Genomic DNA, 22,739 nt, shown 5'->3' with positions numbered 1-22,739 from the left:
GAATTGTCTCAGCACCCGTTTTTCTGGTCTTCACTGTTTTATCTGAAAAATATTCCATTTGCTTGAAACTTTTTTTGTTCAGGTCCTGAAACAAGTCCCTGTGACATCAACAACGGAGGATGTATGGATGAATGTCGCGTATATAATGGAAAAGCGGTATGTTCCTGCTCGCACTTGAGCCAGTACCTGGTCAGCACAATTCACGGGTATTGTGATTGGAGCAACAAGACCCAATACTGTGAACAAGGTCAGGGTAGTGGTGAGCACTCACACCTGTCGTGCGAATTTGCGCAGAAGTGCATCCTGTTCCGCAGTGTGTGCGATGGAGTGCAAGATTGCGTTGACGGTGCAGATGAAAATGCAAATGTGTGCTCCATGAAAACATGCAAAGACGATGAGTTTAAATGCCATAATGGACGATGCATTCCGTGAGTTTTCGTTACTTTTTGATTCGGATATAAGGCAATGTGTACTTTGTCCAAAAATAGAATTGCCGAGCGAATAGTTGTTACAATAGATTTTTCATATAAATATTTTCAAAATTAAAACTGGTATATACTTTTTAGAAAACTAGAAGTAGGGAGGAAAATAGCGAATTGGCGGGCAGCTGACTAACTGTGGTCAATTAATTACAGAATTTAGCTTGTACTTGATTCCGCTCAATATTTTAAAATTGTTGCCGGTAATGATTGCAATAGAATTAGCCTTGAAACCAATGTAAATAGAGTCAGTAATATCTTATTTCAATGGTATCATATTGTAGTGGGCAAATAAAATATGCTGGTGTTAGGCAAAGTTGTTAGAATAAGCTTTTAATAACTATCAACCAAATAAATATTAGAATTTTTGCTATGGTAGTTCCAGATTTTTCAATCAATACTTTCAGAACCGAAAACGTCTGCGATTACGACGATAACTGCCGAGACAACTCGGACGAACTCTACTGCGAGTACAAAGATAAACCATGTGAAGATAACGAGTTCCGCTGTGCCGGCAATCACAGGTGCATTAGCGAAGAGAAAACGTGCAATGGAGCGGACGACTGCAACGACGGACTAGGTAGTGACGAATTGGTAGGGGAGCCGACCAACTGTGGTCCTGCAGATTGTAGTGTTGAAAGGGCCCAATTTGGATGGTTGTCAGATTTCGTGGAGTGTACCGATACCCATATATGTATAGTCAAGTGGTGGTAAGTTTGAAATGAACAATATTTGCTGCATGCATCGATTGGCAAGGTTCCATGACATTCTACCCTATTCCAATCTACCCTGTGCTAATCTACCCTATACTATTCTATCCTACATACCAATCTACCCTATACCAATCTACCCTATACCATTCTACCCTATAATTAAAGCAATTGAAACTTACCCCATCCTCTTGAAGAATCCGAAACAGTATATTTCCGAACAAATCAAAGAACCATTAATTATGATCAAAGAATAATTGACGCACGTGAACAAAATATCAAAGCAACGTAAAACTTGCGCGTTCAAAATGGAAATGAATTCAAAGCATGAACGAACAGAAATTTTAATCCAATGTTGCTATAGAAATGCGTTGCGGCTACTTCTTAACCAAACAAAAGTCATATCACATCAACTCGACATAGCGTAGCGGATAATGCATGTGTTTGAAAATCAAAAGTTCGAAAGATCAAATCACCAAGAAGTCAAATTTTGAATGAAATTCGAAAATTACTGAGGGTTTGACTAGTTGATCACAAAAGGAGGAGTAGACCCCCCAGTACCAGGCCAAGGCGGTACTGGGGGGCGGGGTGAGGGAGAAGGTAAAATTCTTTTGGTATTGGCCTCTATTACCTCCCAAAATTTCAGCCCTCTACGGCCACGGGAACCTCAAAAAGTGTATTTTTTTAGAAATTAAATTAAATTTTTGAAAAATTCACAAAGTTTGATAAAATAAACTGAGTTAGAAATGACTTAATTGCGCGAGAGAATACAAATATGTTAAAATAGAATCTTTGTTAAAATTGTTGCAAATGTTTTTCACTTTCTCAAGAGAGGTTTGCGAGAATTCCTTCCGATGGTTTCGCATTTGATGTAGGTGCGCTGAAAGTATGAGGCTACCTCATCAAGTTTTTGAGTGATATTGTCGTCAAGATCAAATTTGTCCGACACGTTTTCGATTTCCTCAATGACCAAGTCAAAAGCAGCATTGACCATTTCAACTGGTACAAAACTTAGAGCTGGAATTAAGCGCAATGACAAATTGAGATCATGATAGGTTTTGTACAGTCGCTTCAGGCCCACTTCGTTTATTTTCCGGTTGAACGCTTGACATAAATGAAAATAGCAGCCTTTCAGCAAGTTTTGGTTTCATTTTTGTACGTGATTTTGAAAATTGGGGATTAAAACTTGTTAAGTGAAACAAACTTCAGATTTCGAGGCTCTAATTGCGATTTAGTCTTTAGAGCAATTTCCTTAAGTGAAAGACTTAAATTGAGTCCAAAAATTTACACTCAAATGAATTAACACGTGCTGTATCTTTCCGATTCTAATTAGGACTTTGAAAGATTCCATTATGGGACCTCATTATGGTATATAGGGCATTAGTATAGGGTATATTGGTATAGGGTAGATTGGTATGTAGGGTATAATGGCATAGGGTAGAATGGTATAGGGTAGTTTGGAATAGGGTAGATTGTCCTGCCACGATTGGCAACACAAATTGATTGCCAATATAATGCAACTTTACAGATTATTGATAACATGTGCTTTGACATTCGAATAGTTATAAGTTTACACAGTTGATGCATTTTTAATTCATCAAGTGAACCGAAGAAAGCTATTTGTTTCAAACAACATAACAATCATAAAATCTCGATTTCAGAAAATTTCTAATTCAATATATCTCGCAATTTTTTGAAATTCATAATTTATACATAATGTGGTTATATGACTGGCAATTTATTACATGCAAAATTTATCTTTTTGTATTTGGCGCTACTTTTGCTGCATCTAAGTGGCAATTTGTTAGCATATGTAGCTGCGTTATTGATGGCTAGTTTTTGAGGATTTTAAGCATCCGTGGCTGAATGGTTAGTGCGTGAGACTCAAATTTCCTAGATCGCAGATTTTTGCTAATTGTATTTTTTGCTAAGCCTCGGGTTTTTGCAAAATCGTGGTTTATTTCTACTTTTTCTTATTTCAATTGATAGAGCTGCTAATTGGTCGTGTTCTCGCAAGTGTTTGCGTAGCGCAGCTTCGCCTCTTTGTTGAAAGTTCCCGTCTCTTATATTGTAGAAAAAGTAAGAATTGCAATATTTTGTTGTGGTTTGATGCCTGTTGTTTAGTTGCTGACAAAAATACAATTTTTTCCTTTTCAGAAAACAAATCAAATTGCAATTGCGCGAAATTGCTTTTTTGTCGATCAAAACCAGTTTTTTTTCACGCACACAAACATTGACAGAATGGCAGAACGTCTAACTAACCTAGAAAGCAATATTTTCTAATAAATTGAAGAGCTCAAATTCTCTGATTGCAGATATTTGCACAGAGGCAAAGATGAGCTTCGCACCACTTTCGATACAAAACAGTAATGTAAAAATGCTATGTAAAAAAAAACGAAAAAAATTCTGAAGCCCTGAATGTTCCGACTGTCCCTTAATTCATATCGAATAGTTTTAGGGAAGAGAAAATATTGAAAACCTGTACATTTTGGACATTATCAAAAAGTAAAATTTTGAGTCGTTCGAAATTAATACGACCAATTAGCTAGCCTCATTTAAATTGGTAACAATTTTGTTGTGCGGGATAATCCGCCACGCATGAATAATTCGCGTTACGCTCTCAGCATTATGAATAAACTCTTTAAAGCGCGCATAATTTAGTCCAGAACAGGGCAAATTTGGCTTTTTTAAAACCCCAGAACTTTACAAAAAATAATCCGAGATGAAGTATTTTTTTTACATTTGGACTCAGAAAGTTGATATCTTCAATAGGGTATTAAAAAAAATTTGTTAAAATTTATTTATTCGATCGGTGAAAATTGACTGAATAAAAAAAGACACCGAGCATAAATATTCCGTTTTATTCGAGTCGGAACAGAAATACCTTAGCAGAAACCATTTATGCCGAAAAAAAAATCAACAAGACTCAAGTTAAGAAGTCCTTTTCACCCACAAAACGCAGACACGCACACGCAAAAAAAATTTTCGCTTATTGAAAGACGTAATATGGCTATCATACCGATATAATCTAAGCCAAAGCCTATCAAGCCGAAAGGAAAGGAAAAGAGAAAAAAAGCCGAAAACAAATTGTTGTCATGAAAAACTTCACCTAGCATTTCTGTTTTTAGCTTTTTGTGCGATCCAGAGGTGAGCATAAAAACTTTGTTTTCCTTGAAACGAATCGAAACTAAGTCACTAAGCCGTTAAAAAATAGGCCGAAATCATTTGGGCAGAATAAAATTTTTAAGCGACAAAAAAAGAAAACAAAAAAGACAAGGTTAGTAAAATTACAAACATCAGAGGTAAGCCAGAACACTAAAAGCAACTATAATGTAAAAAACCTTAAAAAACAATATTTCTACAATTTGGCAACAAAGCCGACAAAAAATAAGCAGACAAATAATGAGCCGACAAATTTTAGGGAAACGGACTATTTCACTTTAAAAAAACTGTTCCTGTCAGATTCGAACCTAGGGCCTCAACCGTCGCAGGCGTATTCGTTACCCTCAGACCACTTTGCCGCATAGATAAAGAAGTTAGAATTAATTAAGAATTGAACCTAAATTTACCATTTCCATTTTTGACCATAATGTGCTTTAATTTATTTACGGGAAACAAGTCTAGTACCCGATTGCAATAACCTTGCTATCGCAGGGTAAATACCATTTATCTACGAGAGAAATGTCCAAAATAAGAGCTGCTCAGTCTTTTTCACGATGCTTGGCAGGAACTAAATATTCAGAGTACCATGACCGTGTGATTGTTCTTTTGAGAAACGAGCCTTATGTTCGTTTTTGTGGTATAGGCGATGCGACAACCACCCTGGCGACTGCGGCACCGACAGCGACGAAGAGGGATGTGATACACACGACTGTGGCGAGGGCAACTTCAAGTGCGACAATGGACATTGCGTCTATGTTGACGGATGGGTTTGTGACAACTATAATGACTGTGGCGACTACTCGGACGAATCACCCGATTTATGCAACGGTCAGCATTTTAATCTCATTAACTTGTTTTTCTACCTTTCTGTATTTTTCATCATATACGACATAACGGCAATGAACAAATGGAAATGCTTTTTCCGACGATTTTTGGTACAAACATTTTCTCCACAGACCGACCCATCTATATATGGAGGATGTAGTAACAATCATACTTGCATTTTCGTTTGTTACAGAAACTTTAGTACAATGTAACGATGACGAGTTCAAGTGTAACAACGGGAAGTGTATCCCGAAGGCCTACCGGTGCGACTCGGACAACGACTGTGAGGACAATTCGGACGAGGAGCCCTACGTGGACTGCCCTAACTTGGAGTGTGAGCCGAATGAGTTCAAGTGTTCCGAGGTTGGAAGCCACAGGAGAAGATGCATACCCTTGGTTAGTGTTCAATTGATTGGTTTTAAATTTCAAAATAAAGCTTTTTTCAAATTGACTTAAACAAATTGAAATTTAAGTTAATACAATTTTGTAGATTCTATTTCATAATACCACGAATAATCATCGGAATGGGTCGAGCAGTATATCACATTACGCCATTTCAGTCGGTGTTCGAATATTTCAAAATTTTAAAAAATTTGTCCCAGTGTTGATAAAATTGGGCATACTTGGCTACTAATATTTTGTTAAATAAATTATTCTGCAAAATAATATAAACATTTTTGAAAGTTTTTTGAACTTTTTTGTTCAGTTTTCGAAGATATCTGTTACTACTATGCCTAATTGAATAACGTTAGTATGTTTGTATGGTTCTCTCATCGTATCAATCACGCACAACACAAAACATGACACTATCTTGAAGAATAAATGAATTTGTTTGCAGTTTCTTTTGAGTGTGGCCGGGTGGTCGGGACATTCTGTGCTACTTTCACAGCAACCGACTATAGTTGTTTTTCTGATTTTACTTGTTAAAAGTTTAACAAATGGAAATAGTGAGTGAACCTTTCTGACCAGTTATCAGCATTCAAATTTCTGATACTTTTGCTCCAGTCTTGGGTGTGTGACCGAGAAGCCGACTGCGGACAGTCGGACGAAGACGAGCGAGATTGCGAATACACTCATGAACCATGTGCCGCGAATGAGTTCCAGTGCGGCAACAAACTCTGCATCCCAAATCAATACAAGTGCGACCATGACAACGACTGCGGCGACAACTCGGATGAACCCTCCTCCGAATGCCAGTACCGCGTTTGCCAAGAAAATGAGTTCACGTGCCGAAATGGAAAATGTATATGGGGAGGATATAGGTCAGTAAGCGGGTGATGTTTACTCCAACATCCAACTGCAGTTTCGTATTTTGAGAAAGTCAGATTTACTAAAATTGTTATCGGTGCAAGATAATCTACACTAGGTTGTTGAATCGCGGAACCAATCGCGTCTTTAACGCAGCTTCTTAAGCATTTAGAAACCAAAACGTCCCTGTTGTACTATATTTCTCGATCAAAATAGATCAAATGGACCAAAAATTGGTCGCGAAAGTCTAGACATGGGTCGCAAAAGTCTGGACACAGGCTCTCGCGACTCATGTCCAGACTTTGGCGACCAAATTTTGGTATGTCTAGACTTTTGCGACCCATGTCCAGACTTTCGCGACCAATTTTTGGTATCTCCAGACTTTCGCGGCCCACGGCGCGACTCATGACCAGACTTTCCAAACTCAAACTCTCGACGCGACTATTCAATTTGGGTCTAAATTCGGATTTGGCGCGACCCTTAAAGTCTGGACATGAGTCTGGGTTCTCGACCCGGGCATTAATCTCAATATAATTATATTTGTTTATTATGAGTAAAATAGTCGATTCTGATTGGTTGAAAGACACATCAGAAGCTTGTATTTCACCAGTTTGCATTTGAGCAGGTGTGACTACATGAACAACTGTGGCGATAAGTCGGACGAAGATGTTTGTGATTATGAGGACGATGATGCGAGCACACAGTGTGACCTTGAAACTGAGTTCGAGTGTGCGGGGAACCTGAGAAAGAAGTGTATCAGCATTGACGAAGTCTGCGATGGCACCCATGACTGTGACGTAAGTATTACTCGCTTTTTTAGACTAAACGAAAAATCATTTCACAAAGAATTTCCTAAAACCTTGTGTTTAGTTATTTTACTACTGAAAGTGTCATTTTTCCCCATTTTAGCACGGAACCGACGAGACTAACTGTGATGTAAATGAGTGTGAAATAGAGGAAGCAAACAGCTGTGAACAAGTTTGCGTGGACCTCAAGTCCGGATACAGGTGTGAGTGTAACGAGGGGTTCCAGTTGGACCCTAATGACGACACTCACACCAGATGTCTGGACATTGATGAATGCAGTCTACAGCCGAGGTAAGATAGACCAAAAATTTCCTCCGGATTTGGCTGGATAAGGAAGTTTCAATTTGTAATACAAGAAAAGACGCAAGTAAATTAATCGAATCATCATTTTTGGGATGTTAGCACATTAGTCATTTTAGCTATTGGGTCTGCGCTTTGGAGCAATTTATTGATTGTTATTTTCACAGCATCTAAGCGTACAATCACCAGCGGATTTAAATGGGTCGGTCGCCTCCCTTCTCCGTGATTCGACCCCCTGCCGAACCAAAGGGTCCCGTCTTTGTACTATTTTGAGATATCCATTTTTGGCCGACTGACCCTAAAATTTTTCTAATGGCGCCTTTGGCGTCTAATCATACTAATGTTGAGGGGGAGCGCGTCAAAAAAACGCTTTTTGGCCTGTTTTTTCAAAATTTCCCCCGCCACTCTCGAGAAAATTCGCCACTCTCGAGAAAATCCTAGATCAGCCTCTGCGTACAATAACTTTTTATTTTAATGACTTAAAAACTTAGAATCCACATAATTTTAATCGAGTAAACTTAGTTTTTTTGAGAATTTCAGCGCTTTTTGGAAACGTAAACTTAAAAAAGTAAAAAAAAAACTACAACAAAACTTGAAAATTTTTTGATTTTTTCTAGTTGGCTTTCAAAATACATTGTTTTACAACTTGCTTTCTACTATGACGGTCGATTATGCCTTTAGTTTATCTTTCAGATCATTTTATCACACCACGCCGAAAAAAAACGGCACCGATTTGGAAAAAAAACTTTGTTGTAATTGTAAAGATTATGGTCGGAACATTCTAAGCTACTGGCACTGCAGCTGGTTATCTTTGTTTTTAAATTGAAAATACTGTCGCAAACTTGATTAACTCAACTCAAATGACAATGTCTCTCTCATTTAAAGGAAATTTAAAAAGTTCTAGAATTTCCGCTTAACAGAAGTTTTAAAATCAAACTTTATAGTTCTAAACTAAATTTAAATTTTACCTATCGATCGAATTTTACCTATTTGAAATGCATAATTTATGACATAATTTTGCTTTATGCTTTCCAATTTTTTACATGCAGAATTGTCTCTTTTTTGTATTTGATGCTACTTTTGCTTTATCGAATTGGCAATTTATTAGCATATGTAGTTGCGTTATTGGTGGCTAGTTTTTTAGTAATTTAAAGTATCCGTGACTGAGTGGATAGTACGTGAGACTCAAATTTTCTAGGTCGCAGATTCGAATCCTATACGTAGCCGAGTTTTTGCAAATTCGAGGCTTAATTCTAATTTTTCTTTTTTCACTTGATAGAGCTGCTTTGTGGTCGTGTTCTCGCAAGTTTTTGCAAAGCGCAGCTTCGCCTCTGTGTAAAAAACTGTTTTTGAAGACAACACTTAATAAGCAGCTAACTGTGCTGGCTATTAATAGATTCTGTGGTACTTGTGCAGCAACCAGTTAACCTTGTTTAATTCTGTTTTTTTTTGTAGATACTGCACGCAGAGGTGTCGCAACTTGGCACCCGGAGTTGATTGCAGCTGCGTAGACGGATACTCGTTGACCTCAGACACTGTCTGCAAACATGTACAAACTACAACCGGCGAAGACACTTATCTCTTGTTCACGTTAGAAAAACTGGCCCCTTTTCAGCTCTTTAATCCTTACGTGCTCTTTTCATCCCCACACCCCAGAAATTATTTCAGTTCAGTGTGAAAAATAGGCAGAAGTATTTACTTTTTTGACCATTTGAATCTGTCAACAGTTGAAAAAATATCGAGCCCCAAATTTTGTTCAAAAAATCAAGGATTACCGCAATAGTTTGTGATATATCTGTTGAACTTGGTTTTCATGTATGTTCGTTTCAGCGACGAGTTGTCTGTGCGTCGTCTGGACTTAAACACTGGCAGTGTTGAAATCGTGGAAGACGAAGGGGATCTGATCGTGGCAGCTGACTTCAACAGGGAGTTGGAGCGGGTGTTTTTTGTTGACAATACTCAGGGCAAAATCCGAAGGACTCATATCAATGGTCTAGAGGTGCCCGTAGATTTTGTAACGAGAGATGTTCAAGGAGCGGAAGGTCTATCTGTAGACTGGGTCGGAAGGTACGCGTCTCTCGCTCACTCCAGAAATTATTTTTCCTTTTTTTTTACTTCAGTATCCTTTGACACACTTTAAACTCATTTCACAAGGTTGCTCATAGTTAAATTTGATCAATGTAATGACGAGGATTTCTGAATAACAAACTGTGAATTGTTTAATGTTTTCAATTAATCCTTGATTGAATTTGGCCAATCAGGAGCAGTGATAGATGATATTTATGTCTCAAATTCCTGCTTAGGATTTCGAAAAACTGTAGTTCTTAGCGATAGTTTACATATTTTGCAACGTCGATGGTCTCCAAATTGCATCCCAATAGTCAAATTTTTCGAAATAATTGAAACATTTAATTATTATAATTGTAGATAATCTGAGTTTTAGTTAGTGTGATAATCTTTCGATCAGTCATTATGATGATCTGATTTGTTTCATTTAGAAATGTTTACTGGACAGACCGTGAGCGAGCCACTATTGAAGTTGCAACCATTGATGGCAAATATCGGAAGACTCTCGTGAGTGAAGGTATCAAATCGCCCCGCCCTATAGTCGTGTACCCGAGGGGCAAACTCCTGTTCTACGCTGATTGGGGGTACGGTAATGAGCACATTGGCAGGATGTACATGGACGGCACTATGGCCACTAGAATTGTAGTCGAGCGGATCAGTTGGCCGAATGGACTCACTGTAGACGAAACGACTGAGATGTTGTACTGGGTCGATGCTCACCTACAAACGATTGAGTAATTCGAACACTTTTATTGGTTGTGCCAAACTTTTTCGCTTATTTCATTAAATGGTTCCAAGCAGGGGCGGATTTAGGGGGGGGGGGGCGGGGGGGGGGGCGGACGTCTCCCCCCTCAGGGATTCGACCCCCTGCCGACCCAAAGGGTCCCCCCTTTGATACTTTTTCAGAAATCCATTTTTGGCCGACCGACCCTAAAATTTGTCTAAAGGCGCCTTTGGCGCCAATATATACTAACTTTGAGGGGGAGCGCGCGCCAAAAAAACGCGATTTTTTGTCAAAATTTTTCAAAAAGTGCCCAAAAACGGCTTTTTTGACAGTTTTTTCAAAAATTTGCCTGCGGCGCAGAAAATTTTGCCAAAATAGGGGCAAAACAGTGCTTTGGGAGAGCTCGAAAAATCAATTTGGTCGACCTAAAAAAAGGTTAAAATTTTCGAATTTTTTTTGAAAATCCGCCCCCCCCCCTCGAGAAAATCCTAGATCCGCCCCTGGTTCCAAGTCTTCAAAACTGCCAGCATTTCAGATCAGATTCCTTATGCTTTATTTGCGCATCAGAGGTCGATCACAGTTATTAATGGTGCTTCATATGAAGCTTATCTACTCTTTTAGTTAAATTTTTTGATAAAAAGAGTTTTTTGATGTTCAGATCATGTGACTTTGACGGCAACAAACGCTACCTTGTGATGTCATCAGTCAAGAACCCTGGATTCCTTGCCCATCCGTTTGCCCTTACAGTGTTTGATCAGTTTGTGTTCTGGACAGACTGGGACTACGGAACCATTAATCGTGCAGACAAGCGGAACGGAAGTGGCGCCGAGGTCATCTCGGAAACAGCGAAAAGACCCATGGACGTGCATGTATACCACCGGCTGAAGCAGCTCAATCAAGTCACGAATGCCGCAGGAGGTTTGCCAGCTAAACTCAAATGAATTGTTAACAACTTTGAAATAGTGGATCCGCTGTGCTGTACAATCTCACCCTCAGTTTGTCGTCGGTGTAGGGGATAGTAAAGTTGAATCAAATCATACATAAAACCATTGGCAAGCAAAAAACATTTCATGAAATTTCACTTGATTATAAAATAAAAATAGATTCGTTTTCAAGAAGGGAACAGACTCGATTTTTATTTACATAACTGAAAGCGATATAAAAAAATCCCATCTTGGAAGAACACCAAAAAGGCCAGTTAGCCTATCGAGTGGTGTTTTCATGAGCAAACAACAGAAAATACACATGAATTTCCGATCACTCAAATTCTATGTTTAACCACGAGATGCTAACTGTCAAAAAACTATTAAACTATTTGAGGAGGTTGCAGAGCTGCAATCATTGGAAGTTGGATTGCTTTCGTTAATTATATGATGTTTTCGTATCAAATTTATTCGCTGATATACTTTTTATAACTTAAAAGTTTTCTTATTTTGTATGTAGATGCAATGGTGAGCTACGAACAATCTGGTTGCGCAATAATGCTGCTGACTGTCAACGGAGGTTCCGACTATCTCTGCGCGTGCCCTGATGACTTCCAACTAAATCAGGTGGACGGATCTTGTGAAGCCAACTGTCCAACCGGGTTCAAGGTTTGTGTATCTCCAAAGCTTTGCTAAACCTTAACTCTTTACTCATGAGTTAGAATGAAATGGCCGAAACTATATCAAATTGGCGTGCAGTCTGGCAGAAATAGATAAATATAGGATAATTTCTCTTGATTAATCTTTTAAAACCGCAATGAATGAAGTGAAGATACTTACGTCGTGAGTTTTTTTTGTTTTTTTTTGGTTGGAAAAATTCCTTTTTATCATGTTCTTTTCGGTTTCCTTGAGTTGATTGGCACTTCTCAAACTGAATATTGGCTTTGTTTTGTTGTTTTTGGGGTGTTTTTGTTCCGACCACGTCGGAAAGTAGCGTGTTTTTTTTTCATCTGCTTTCAGGTACCTCAAAGAAAGCTCTTTGAGGATCACATATGGTATCGTTTTAAACCCTATTGAATGTGAGTAAGATTCTTAAAAAACCAAAAAATGTCTTCGTGTTGAATCAAACTACTCTGACTTTTTCGGCGTTCAGACTCAAGTTTGCAAAGAGCGGATAATTTCACGAAGATTCTTAACTTTTACGCTGAGTATCTTGTCCAAATTATAAACTGAAGTAGTAATGAGCTATTATGTTTTAAATTATAACTTTCTCTAGAGAGTTTTTTGGAGGCAAATTTATACCTGTAAAAAATTAAATTAAATTAAGTGTAGCAGGTTTATGTGCGAGTGGCATAAAGAAAAAAATTATTGTTTCTCTAAAAATTGTGTAGTTTTGTGCTAGGTGTGATGAGAGGAGCAATAGAAAATCTTAGATTATTTGTAAATGAGGGATAATCAACTACATTTGTTTTTGTTACAAAAAATAAAATAAACAAATAATGTTAAATTGCAGACTATTTTTTAAAATTTTTGACAAATTTTCTATTGCCCCAGATGCGGTAATAAAGCTGCGAAAACTAGTTTTCTTGGAATACAAACCATTTTTCGCCGGCCTAAATAAAATTTATGACAACATCTACTCGGTTGCTTTAATTGCTCGAAATCAGAATCAAATGCTGAAATTTCGAACCGGTTTTCCTTTACACCGAATACTTTATTAAATATATTTGATATTTTTTGAATCACGCTTCGAAGAGCTTAAATTTTCTGATGATGTTCGTGGGCCTGATTTTGCATTGAAAAAAAAAAGAAAAATACTAAAAAACTGAAACACGCCCGAAGGCAGTCGTAGGAACAAAAAGCGAGTTTTTCTGATTTTGATCTCATTATTTGGAATGATAACTGACTGTGATCGGAACAATCTGGAATACTATCACATTGGCTATCTACGCGCAATATTTTTGAGACCTTACGGTTTTCTAAGTCATATAAAACATGTAAATAACCGATTAACTAGCTTTTTGTGTATTACAAAAACTTTTTACGGCGTACTGATATAACTTTCAAGCAAAATCGAAATAATGCATGTCAGTATTTTAGTATGAGTCACAGTTGTTATCCAAGCAATGAAATTTATAGTTTTTGTCGTCATCATTGTTCGTCCAAGTATCATTGTTCGTCGTAGTACTTGTTTTTTTTCAAAATCTGTTAATTTAGTCCGTTTCCACGGCGATCTAGTTTTCCCCTTTTATTAGCCCTATACCAAATTTGAGGCAGCTTTTTTCTCCTCTGGAGATCCAACACTGATTGACGTGCAAATTTGAGATGAAGAAACTGTATATATCTTTATTTTTGTGAGTCTTTTGATGATTAGATTCCTTGATGACCCGCGTATAACGAATCGTTCATCCCATATTGTCAATTGTAGCCTCAAAATTTTTAAACTTTTTTTTTTCAGGTTTTTTATTGGAGGCTTTTTGGATAGCTTTATTGAGAAACTCCTTTTCGCTTGTTTGTCTCCAGAAAGTCAAGGTCTAATTAAATTTTGAAAGTTTGCCGTCAAAACTTTGCACTTAATGTTGGGCCAGCCAAAGCCTCCCTTATTAATTGCTCGTTCCAGGAACTGCAGAGCTATCTCAGTTTTTTGTCTTGTGCCACATAAAATGGGTAAACTCAATTTCTGAAAAAAAAACAATGTGTTTCTCAAAAGAGATCTGTCGTGTAAGTTAAAGAAATTTTATTGGGAAAAATTTTGATAGTATCTGGATTTCGCACTAAAAGTCATAAATTTGTTGAATTAATTTTGCATATCATTGATTATCTGGACTTTTTCTGCCCTATTTGCAGTCGCACTTTATTGGCATGCAAAAGTGCTACTTTTGGTGGTACTTTTGAATCGGTAGGCATCATTAACAGTATAATCTCATATGTGCTTTGACATTTAATCAGTGAAAATATAACTTTGTTGAGCCTCGTTTAATTCATCAATTGAACCGAAAAAATCTGTTTGTTAGAGAAAACAGTATAATAATTAAAGTCGATATACTTCGCAAGATATATACGCACTTTGATTTAATACAATTCTAATTTAATACATGCAAAATTAGTCTGGTTGCCTTTAGAGTATTTTATCCCAAATTATGGCATGAACAAATTGAGTTTTTGCGAAGTTTTAAGCTTCTGAATCTTTGCCGCTTTCTCGCTCGTGTTTGCAAAGCTTCAGTTTTGCCTCTTTGTCATTTTTGTAACTGTCTCTTGGCTATGCTTAGGTGTGTGCCGATAACTCCGGGTGTTACGAGGGGTGGAAACACTGTGACAAAGTAGTAGACTGTTTCGACAACTCGGACGAACCCGAGTCTTGTTCAGTGAACCCTTGTGACGCAGGCAAACTGTACTGTGTGGAGAGTCACAAGTGTGTTTCGGCCGGTCAAATTTGCGACGGGACAAATCACTGCCAAGATCCAACTTCCAGCAACCAGGCTGCAAGAGATGACGCTACAGATGAGCAGGACTGTCACTTGCACGCATGTGCTTCCGGCTACAAGAAGTGCAGCAACAATAAATGTGTGGCAGAGACGAAGTTCTGCGATGGAAGGAACGACTGCGGCGACAATTCGGACGAAATTACAGAGAACTGCCGTAAGAAGAGTTCTTTTATCTTCGCACTATTTCTTTCCTTGGCAAATTGTGTTCTTCTATTGAAATTTTTGTGCACTTTGTCACAGTTCAAAACATAATTGAACGGTACACAAACACGTTAATCGTGATAAGATTAAAGAGAAAAAATTGTGGTTGCTTCAAGGTTGAACAAACGCATTTATTCCACTCAAAAATCTTTATAGAAGAGCGACTTTTTGTACAAATTGTACAAATCTTCAAATTTTAGGAGAGAAATTTGCAGAGAGCAAAGAAATTCTAAAACCGTCTGTTCTATTTTTCTCAGTACATTGAGTAAATTTTAGTCAGAAAGTCTGAGGATGGATTCCGATTGTTGCGCGATGTTTATTTGCTGACGGTTGTTTCAAAAGCATCTTTAAATCAGAAGTTCAATACTTTTTTTAAGGTTTTAATTTTGCTTTTTGCTTTGCTTCCTGTTTTAAATTTGCCTCCTGTGTTAAATTGTTCAGGATGCGACCCGGTTCACCAGTTCCAGTGCGATTCTGGCAAGTGTATCGATAAAGCCTGGGTTTGTGATGTGGATTTTGACTGCGAGGGTGGAGAGGACGAGCCTCCCAGTTGCAAAACTGATCCCCCCATTTGCAGAGAGGAGGACGGCAAGTTCGACTGCAGGACCAACTACAGATGCATCAACGACTACCGGGTCAGAAATAGAAATAAGAAATGTTGCACAAAGTTCGAACTCATGAAGTTGTATTTAATAATCAATTGGCCTTACTTTCGAACGTTTTTGCGTGCAAATTTTAGGTTTTCAGACCAAATTTGCATCTGCAAGTTGCCTGAAACTTCAAATTTGCATGCAAAATTTGTTCGAAATTGGCTGCTTGCTCTTTTAAATCAATTGTCTGCTCGAATTTGTTTTCACAACTCTCTAAAATTAGCATTCAATTGGACTTTTAGTTTTCAATCAACGTTCTAGCTCAATCGAACGACTATATTTCTAATTAAAATTTTGATCAATCACCCGCATGAACAAAAACCTTGGGTTTTAAGATATTTTTGAAATGCAATCAAGAACGAGCATTCGAGCTCTATATGTAAGCTGAAAGTCAAATTTTTCGGCAATAAATATCTTGTTACTTTAAAGGCATTTTTTTCATGTGTATTTAGGTGTGCAACGGGGATGACGATTGTCGCGATGGGACAGACGAGATAGATTGTGCGTCGCACACGTGTCCCGAAGGAGACTTCCAGTGCAGCAACACCAAGTGCATCGCGGGTAGATTCAAGTGCGACTTCATCAACCACTGCGCCGACTTATCCGACGAGAGAGAGGAGCTATGCGGAGGTGAGAGTTTTTCTGGTAAAAAGATTCAGTTTACGCTTGAAATTAAGAAAGAATTGCTTTTGAATATTTGTAAAGTATATTTTGTTATTAACTTTTCTCCAATAAGAAATTCGCACCAAAGAACTTCGCAACGTTTAGGTCAACACCGTGATTGCGACCCGGCGTTGGAGTTCCAGTGCAACAACTCGAAGTGTATTCCCAAGTCCGACGTGTGCGATCAGTACAACGACTGCGGCGACAACTCGGACGAAAAAGAGGACTACTGTAAAGCTAGTCACGTGTGCAGGAGCGACCAGTTCCAGTGTGTGGAGAGTGGACACTGCATCCCAGAGGGCAACAAGTGTCTGGACGGAGTGCCGGATTGTCCTGACAAGTCAGATGAGGCCGGCTGCGGTATGTTCATTGTGTGCTTGTAATATAATGTAACTGAGTTTTTTTTTCGAGCTATGTATAGATTGAGACTAAGCTGGCTACACAATACTTTTTTGAGGACTAACGAAGTTTAAATGACTATTGAATTTCATCGAAAAAAAATCAATTGGAGGTTTCACTGCTGTAAATTTAAAAAAATCACAGTTTTGATTATTTTTATAATTATTTTGATTTTATTATTGCGAAATCAATTAAGCTATATGAGTTTCGAGTTTCGATAAAAGGGGTTCGCTCCTGGGAAAATTATGGCGAAAAGGATGTCATTATAATCCATTTTTGCTGCAAATTAAGACCGTGAAATCGATTTTATTGTTAGTATAATCAGGGGCGGATCTAGGGTTTTCTCGAGGGGGGGCGGATTTTCAAAAAAATTTTGAAAATTTTGTCGACCTTTTTTTTTCTAGGTCGACCAAATTGATTTTTTGAGCTCTTCCAAAGCACTGTTTTATTCCTATTTTGGCCAAATTTTCTGCGCCAGGCTAAATTAAAAAAAACAGGCCAAAAAAGCCGTATTTAGGCACTTTTTGGAAAATTTTGACCAAAAAATCGCGTTTTTTCGGCGCGCGCTCCCCCCTTAAAACTAATATATATTGGCGCCCAAGGCGCCTTTAGAAAATTTTTGGGGTTCATCGCCAAAAATGGATATCTCAAAATAGTACAAAGGGGGGCCCTTTGGGTCAGCAGGGTGTCGAATACCTGACGGGGGGGGGGCGTCCTTTTCCTGAGTTTAATCGATCTTTTTCGTAAAAACACATTATAATCCACGTTAAAATCCATTAATAAACCATTCAACAAATACCGCCTGCTCGAAATCTGAACCTAATCAATTTTTCTATAAAATGCGCGTTTAACCCTGCTCCCTTCCCTATCCGTGCACGTGTTCACCCGCCCCTCCTCTTAACTGTGGCGAGGGGATTGTTAACGTAGGGGATGGTGTGTCAAGAGGGAGATGTGAACGAGAAGTTTTGAGCGGGGGTAGTATACGCCTAAAATACTACCAGTGGTAAGAAACAAGGTTCCTGAAATTGTAATCAAAATATATTCGCATTTTTCAAAACAAAACAAGAGATTGGTTCTGTAGACTTCCGCTACCCGGGCGATCGGTATTGTCCGGACTACCAGTTCACATGCAACAACACCATGTGCATAGACGAGAGGCAGAAGTGTAACGGACGGGACGACTGTGGCGACGGATCAGACGAGCTCCACTCCACCGAACAGGGATGCGGTAAGCAGGGGATGGATTACAATTGTTGGAATGAGCCAGTTCCTTTTTTTCAACTTATAATTTTACTCAATTAAATTGAGTCAATTGATTATTGATTCCTCGTTGCTTTGATAGCTGAAGAATGAAGCTCTGTCAAAAATATCTTTCTCGGATTGGGGCGAGTTTTCCGAATCTTTGTTGATTTTTAATGGTCGACAAAGCCCCTGCCTGCAATCCTCAGGCATATGGTCACGGATTCCGCGACAGTTTTGTGGTTTTATGTATTAAGGTATGTGCACGGAATCTGCGTACTTATAAGCAAAAAGTGTGCTTTGCAAAAAGTACAACTTAGGCTTTGAAATTTACAAAGAAGCGAGAGATGATGAACTTTCAGACGAACATTATTAGTCCCTTCCAAAGTTTTAACGTATGATCCTAAAGTTACACGTCAAGAAGCACTCATTTTTTTCTGAAAGTTGTCGTGAGATAAAAGTATTTTTGTTCTTAGACCACGTGACCTGTGATGCGGAGGATATGTTCCAATGTGCTTCAAGTGATGAATGCATCTATGGGTTCCACAAATGCAACGGAAAAGAAGACTGTGACGATGGCTCGGACGAGGAGCAGGCGCAGTGTGAACCGGAGAGCCGAGAGTGCGACGGTGACTCATCTTTGTTGCGATGCCACAACTCCACCCAGTGTTACCGCCCGGACCAAGCGTGCGATGGCAATGCAGATTGCGATGATAAGACAGACGAAATTGGATGTCATGTCAGTCTGATTTTTTGTCTTGGCAAAATTTAATATGGCAAAGCGGGTCTGACAGTTTGGAATTAGTTAATCTGTAACATTGTTTTAGTATGATAGGGTCCCCTGGTGTTATCAAAGCATCCTTTCTTATGTTGATTTCTCTCGCTCGAAGGGGGATTTTCAGATTGATTATGCTTTTTTAAAGCCCGTTTTTGCCATTTTTGCTTGTGCCTATGCGAAGTGCAGCTTTGCCCCGGCTTGACGCGTAGCGACGGCAGCAATTAATTAAGCTCAAAAATACTTGCTGCAAGCTAATTGGGTTCAACAATGCAAGACACGAAATATATCGCTCTGTTATGGCCATAGCGTGTGATTGAAATTTTCATTCAGAACTGGAGACAAGCCGTTTTGAAACATTTTGTCATAGTTTTTGAACCGTAAAAGAAGTTAAAATACATTAAAGGGCATCGACGTTTTGCCCTCATGCGTTCAGTTTTGTTAAGTTTGAGCTCAGGACGATAATGTTTGTCTTCAGGTAGTATAAAAATTTCTGTCGAAAACAGTTACTTAGAAACGCCAATATATGGGACAAAACAACCTCTAAGAAAGCCTACAGTCTAATACGAAAATAAAAACATTTCTAGAATGAACCCTGTGACAACAACAACGGCGGCTGCGAGCAGAACTGCACAACTGTTATGCATGAAGGGAACGACAAGATGTATATGTGCAGCTGTCACGCCGGATACGAACATTTTCTCGCCAATCCGAAACTGTGTCAAGATAAGAACGAGTGCAACACCTGGTCTACATGCTCCCAAGATGGTAACAAAACTGGTTTGATCCCAGATACAGTGCTGATTTAAATTATCCGGATAAAACGAACAAAATTCGAATTTTCAAACGCGTTTTTCTCAAATTGGGTCAAGATCAGACAAAAGTGAAGAGAACAAAAGTTGCTTAGAATTTCACCAGAATTAATATGGTGCCATTTATTCTCCAAAATTTTCAACAAAAATTTTAACCCAAAATTGGGCCATTTTGGCTTTCTTCAATTAATCAAGAATTACGCTGAAACTACTTTGTTAATTGATAAGAAAATTAAATCACAGGAAGCCTCTTACGCAGTTCAGCAAAGTTTAAGATGGTAAAATCTCCAAAAACCAGTATAAGAGAAAAAATTTTCACTTGATATTCAATGATGTGATTTTTACTATATAAAACCCAGAATCTCTGTTTGAAAATAAATTTTAAACAATTTGCGCAAATTTTTGGAGATTTAACCCTCCTTAAACTTTGTTGAACTGCGTAGGAGGCTTCCTGTGATATAATATTCTTATCAATTAACAAAAAAGTTTCAGCGTACTTCTTGATTAATTGAAAAAAGCCAAAATGACCCATTTTTGGGGTAAAAATTTTGTTGAGAATTTGGGGCAAAACATTGCATCATATTAATTCTTGTTAAATTCTAAGCAACTTTTGTTTCCTTCACTTTTTGTCTAATCTTGACCCAAATTGAGAAAAACGCGTTTGAAAATTCAAGTTTTGTTCGTTTTGTCCGGATAATTTAAATCAGCACTACCTTATTACATTAAAAAACATGTTATGTTTTGATCTATTGCTGACTTGAAAGCTCGGACGCCAATTTGAATAGCATTTAGCGAAAAAAAAATATGCGAGCTGTTCAGTTCATCACGGCGAACTGCTGTCGACCCTTTTGAAAAAAATTCCAGCCACTTGAGTCCTTGCTAACTGTTGAAAACCAAATAGTTTTTCCCATCTATGTCATTTTTTTATCTCACTCAGTTCTTAGGTTTTTCCGAGTTGACCAAAATTTCTTGTCGCACAATTTCCATATATGAAAAATTTCTTGCCATACAGCTCCATACGTACAGAAAATTGTATGAAACCTCTATGATAAGCTTTTTTCCATATAAGAAAATTTTGGGTTGTGTTCGTAACCGAACGCCAGTAGCAAAGAACTTGTTTTACTCAAATCACCAAATATTGGACGGTCTTGCATTTACAATGCATAGAAAACGACCTGAAGTGTCTTAGAGTTGTCTTTCACGAATGATGTAACAAAGTTTTAGTTTTTGGCAAAATGTTTCAAAAATGATTGTTTTTGAAATATGAGTTTTTAAATTATTCGACATTGTTCAAGGCATACATAAGCTTTTCCGAGTTGACCAAAATTTCTTGTCGCACAATTTCCATATATGAAAAATTTCTTGCCATACAGTTCCATACGTACAGAAAATTGTTTGAAACCTCTATAATAAGCTTTTTTCCATATAAGAAAATTTTGGGTTGTGTTCGTAACCGAACGCCAGTAGCAAAGAACTTGTTTTATTCAAATCACCAAATATTGGACGGTCTTGCATTTAAAATGCATAGAAAACGACCTGAAGTGTCTTAGAGTTGTCTTCCACGTATGATGTAACAAAGTTTTAGTTTTTGGCAAAATTTTTCAAAAATGATTGTTTTTGAAATATGAGTTTTTAAATTATTCGACATTGTTCAAGGCATACATAAACATGCAATACAAAAAAATAGTTTTTTAAAAGTTAGATGAGAAAGTTAGTTAGTAAGAAATAGTTTCAACCATTTTTCAACCAAGTTAGTTAGTTTCAACCAGTTAGCTGGAAACAGTTTCAAAATTGTATGACAAGCCTTTTTCCAGACACTTGATGAATGGAATTGCATGGTAAGCATTTTCGGTGTATGGAGGTCAACCCGGGTTATTTATTGGCGTTGGGGTAAAGTTAAGTCCTTGTGACCCTTGCGAAGAGAGTGAATTAGTACGAGCCTTCTTTCATCCAACCTGAGTCGCAAATATTGATGCCACTTTTGGGGCACCTTTACAGCTTTTTCATTGCATGTGCTTTGACAATCAAATAATAATAAGTTAACACAGTTGATGCATTTTTTATTTCATCAAATGAACCGAAAAAATTAGTTTGTTTCAAACAACATAACAATAATGACGCAAAATTAAGTCTATTTGTATTTGATGCCATTTTTGCTGAATAACATTGGCAATTTATAATACATAATGTGAATTTATGCTTTGCGATTTTTTGCATGCAAAGTTAGTGTGGATGCCTTCGTTTTGTTATATTCCAAATTACTAATTGCAAAATTGAGTGTAATTGTATTTGATGCCATTTTTGCTGAATTACATTGACAATTTATTAGCATATGTAGCTGCTTTATTCCTGACTAGTGTTTGTTGGTTTTTAAGCTTTCATGGCTGAGTGGATAGTGCGCGAGACTCTAAATCTCTTGATTGCAGTAGGTCGCAGATTTTATTCCTACACATAGTCGAGTTTTTGCTAATTCGAGGCTTATTTCTACATTTTATTATTTCCATTGATAGAGCTGCTTTTTGGTCGTGTTCTTGCTAGTGTTTGCGAAGCGCAGCCTCGCTTCTGTGTATTATTTTGATCGTCGGTTTTAGGTTGTGTTAATACTGCCGGAAGTTTCGATTGCTCATGCAAGGAAAACTACAAGCTGGCAGCCAACTCCAAAGTGTGCAAGGTGAGGGATTTGAAAATTGTTTAACTTGATGAAACGAAAAGGTAAAACAAAAACGCGTTTTTTTTTTCAATTGAGACAAAAGATTCGTTTTGCATAGATCTGAGCGTGATGTACAGCATTTGAACTTGACTCGAGCTTATACTCCAAATTATTTCGAGATAGTGTTAAAGGAGCGTTTCTGATTAATGTTTCATTTTTTTCAAGGCCATGGGTGAGCCGAAGATGCTTTTTTACGTGAAGGAGGATTCGATCAGAAGATTGGTCAGCACGCCTATTCTGGATACGAACGCAATTCAAGTGGACCAAGTAAGTTCTGTTGCATATGTTGGCTGACTGCTTCACTGAGGGTCATAGCTATCTTACTCTTTACAAGGTCATATCTCAATTTAATGGGTCGTAGTACCTTTACGGTCGTGGTTACTTTAAAACTGATCATAACTACTTTGCAAGGCCATTAACGGGTAATAGCTACTTTCAACGTGTTATAAGGTACTGCTAAAGGTTTATATGTACCTTTATCGGGCCATAGCTTCATACAGCAAGTTTTTAACTTGTTTTTATTTATTCAAATGGTCTTTAACTGGTTAAAGCTAATTTTAA

The 22,739-nt window shown here is 37.9% G+C and overlaps 1 protein-coding gene across 1 annotated transcript in view; it reads left to right on the top strand.

Annotated features, from left to right (window-relative positions):
- LOC134848892 (low-density lipoprotein receptor-related protein 2-like) overlaps nucleotides 1-22,739 on the top strand; it is a 154,528-nt gene that overhangs the window by 119,433 nt on the left and 12,356 nt on the right. Inside the window, exons 34-54 of the mRNA XM_063866430.1 lie at nucleotides 83-428; nucleotides 887-1,189; nucleotides 4,995-5,179; nucleotides 5,370-5,572; nucleotides 6,182-6,438; nucleotides 7,050-7,221; nucleotides 7,334-7,521; nucleotides 8,986-9,120; nucleotides 9,361-9,597; nucleotides 10,029-10,331; nucleotides 10,980-11,239; nucleotides 11,765-11,913; nucleotides 14,514-14,883; nucleotides 15,372-15,565; nucleotides 16,033-16,210; nucleotides 16,349-16,603; nucleotides 17,724-17,870; nucleotides 18,358-18,620; nucleotides 19,244-19,424; nucleotides 22,060-22,139; nucleotides 22,344-22,445. Coding sequence (XP_063722500.1) covers nucleotides 83-428; nucleotides 887-1,189; nucleotides 4,995-5,179; nucleotides 5,370-5,572; nucleotides 6,182-6,438; nucleotides 7,050-7,221; nucleotides 7,334-7,521; nucleotides 8,986-9,120; nucleotides 9,361-9,597; nucleotides 10,029-10,331; nucleotides 10,980-11,239; nucleotides 11,765-11,913; nucleotides 14,514-14,883; nucleotides 15,372-15,565; nucleotides 16,033-16,210; nucleotides 16,349-16,603; nucleotides 17,724-17,870; nucleotides 18,358-18,620; nucleotides 19,244-19,424; nucleotides 22,060-22,139; nucleotides 22,344-22,445 — 4,508 coding nt within the window. The remainder of the gene's footprint in view (nucleotides 1-82; nucleotides 429-886; nucleotides 1,190-4,994; nucleotides 5,180-5,369; nucleotides 5,573-6,181; nucleotides 6,439-7,049; nucleotides 7,222-7,333; nucleotides 7,522-8,985; nucleotides 9,121-9,360; nucleotides 9,598-10,028; nucleotides 10,332-10,979; nucleotides 11,240-11,764; nucleotides 11,914-14,513; nucleotides 14,884-15,371; nucleotides 15,566-16,032; nucleotides 16,211-16,348; nucleotides 16,604-17,723; nucleotides 17,871-18,357; nucleotides 18,621-19,243; nucleotides 19,425-22,059; nucleotides 22,140-22,343; nucleotides 22,446-22,739) is intronic.

This window comes from Symsagittifera roscoffensis, chromosome 1 (genome assembly GCF_963678635.1).
Source record: "Symsagittifera roscoffensis chromosome 1, txSymRosc1.1, whole genome shotgun sequence".
NCBI lineage: Eukaryota > Metazoa > Xenacoelomorpha > Acoela > Convolutidae > Symsagittifera > Symsagittifera roscoffensis.
This window is presented reverse-complemented; position numbering and strand designations above follow the sequence as displayed.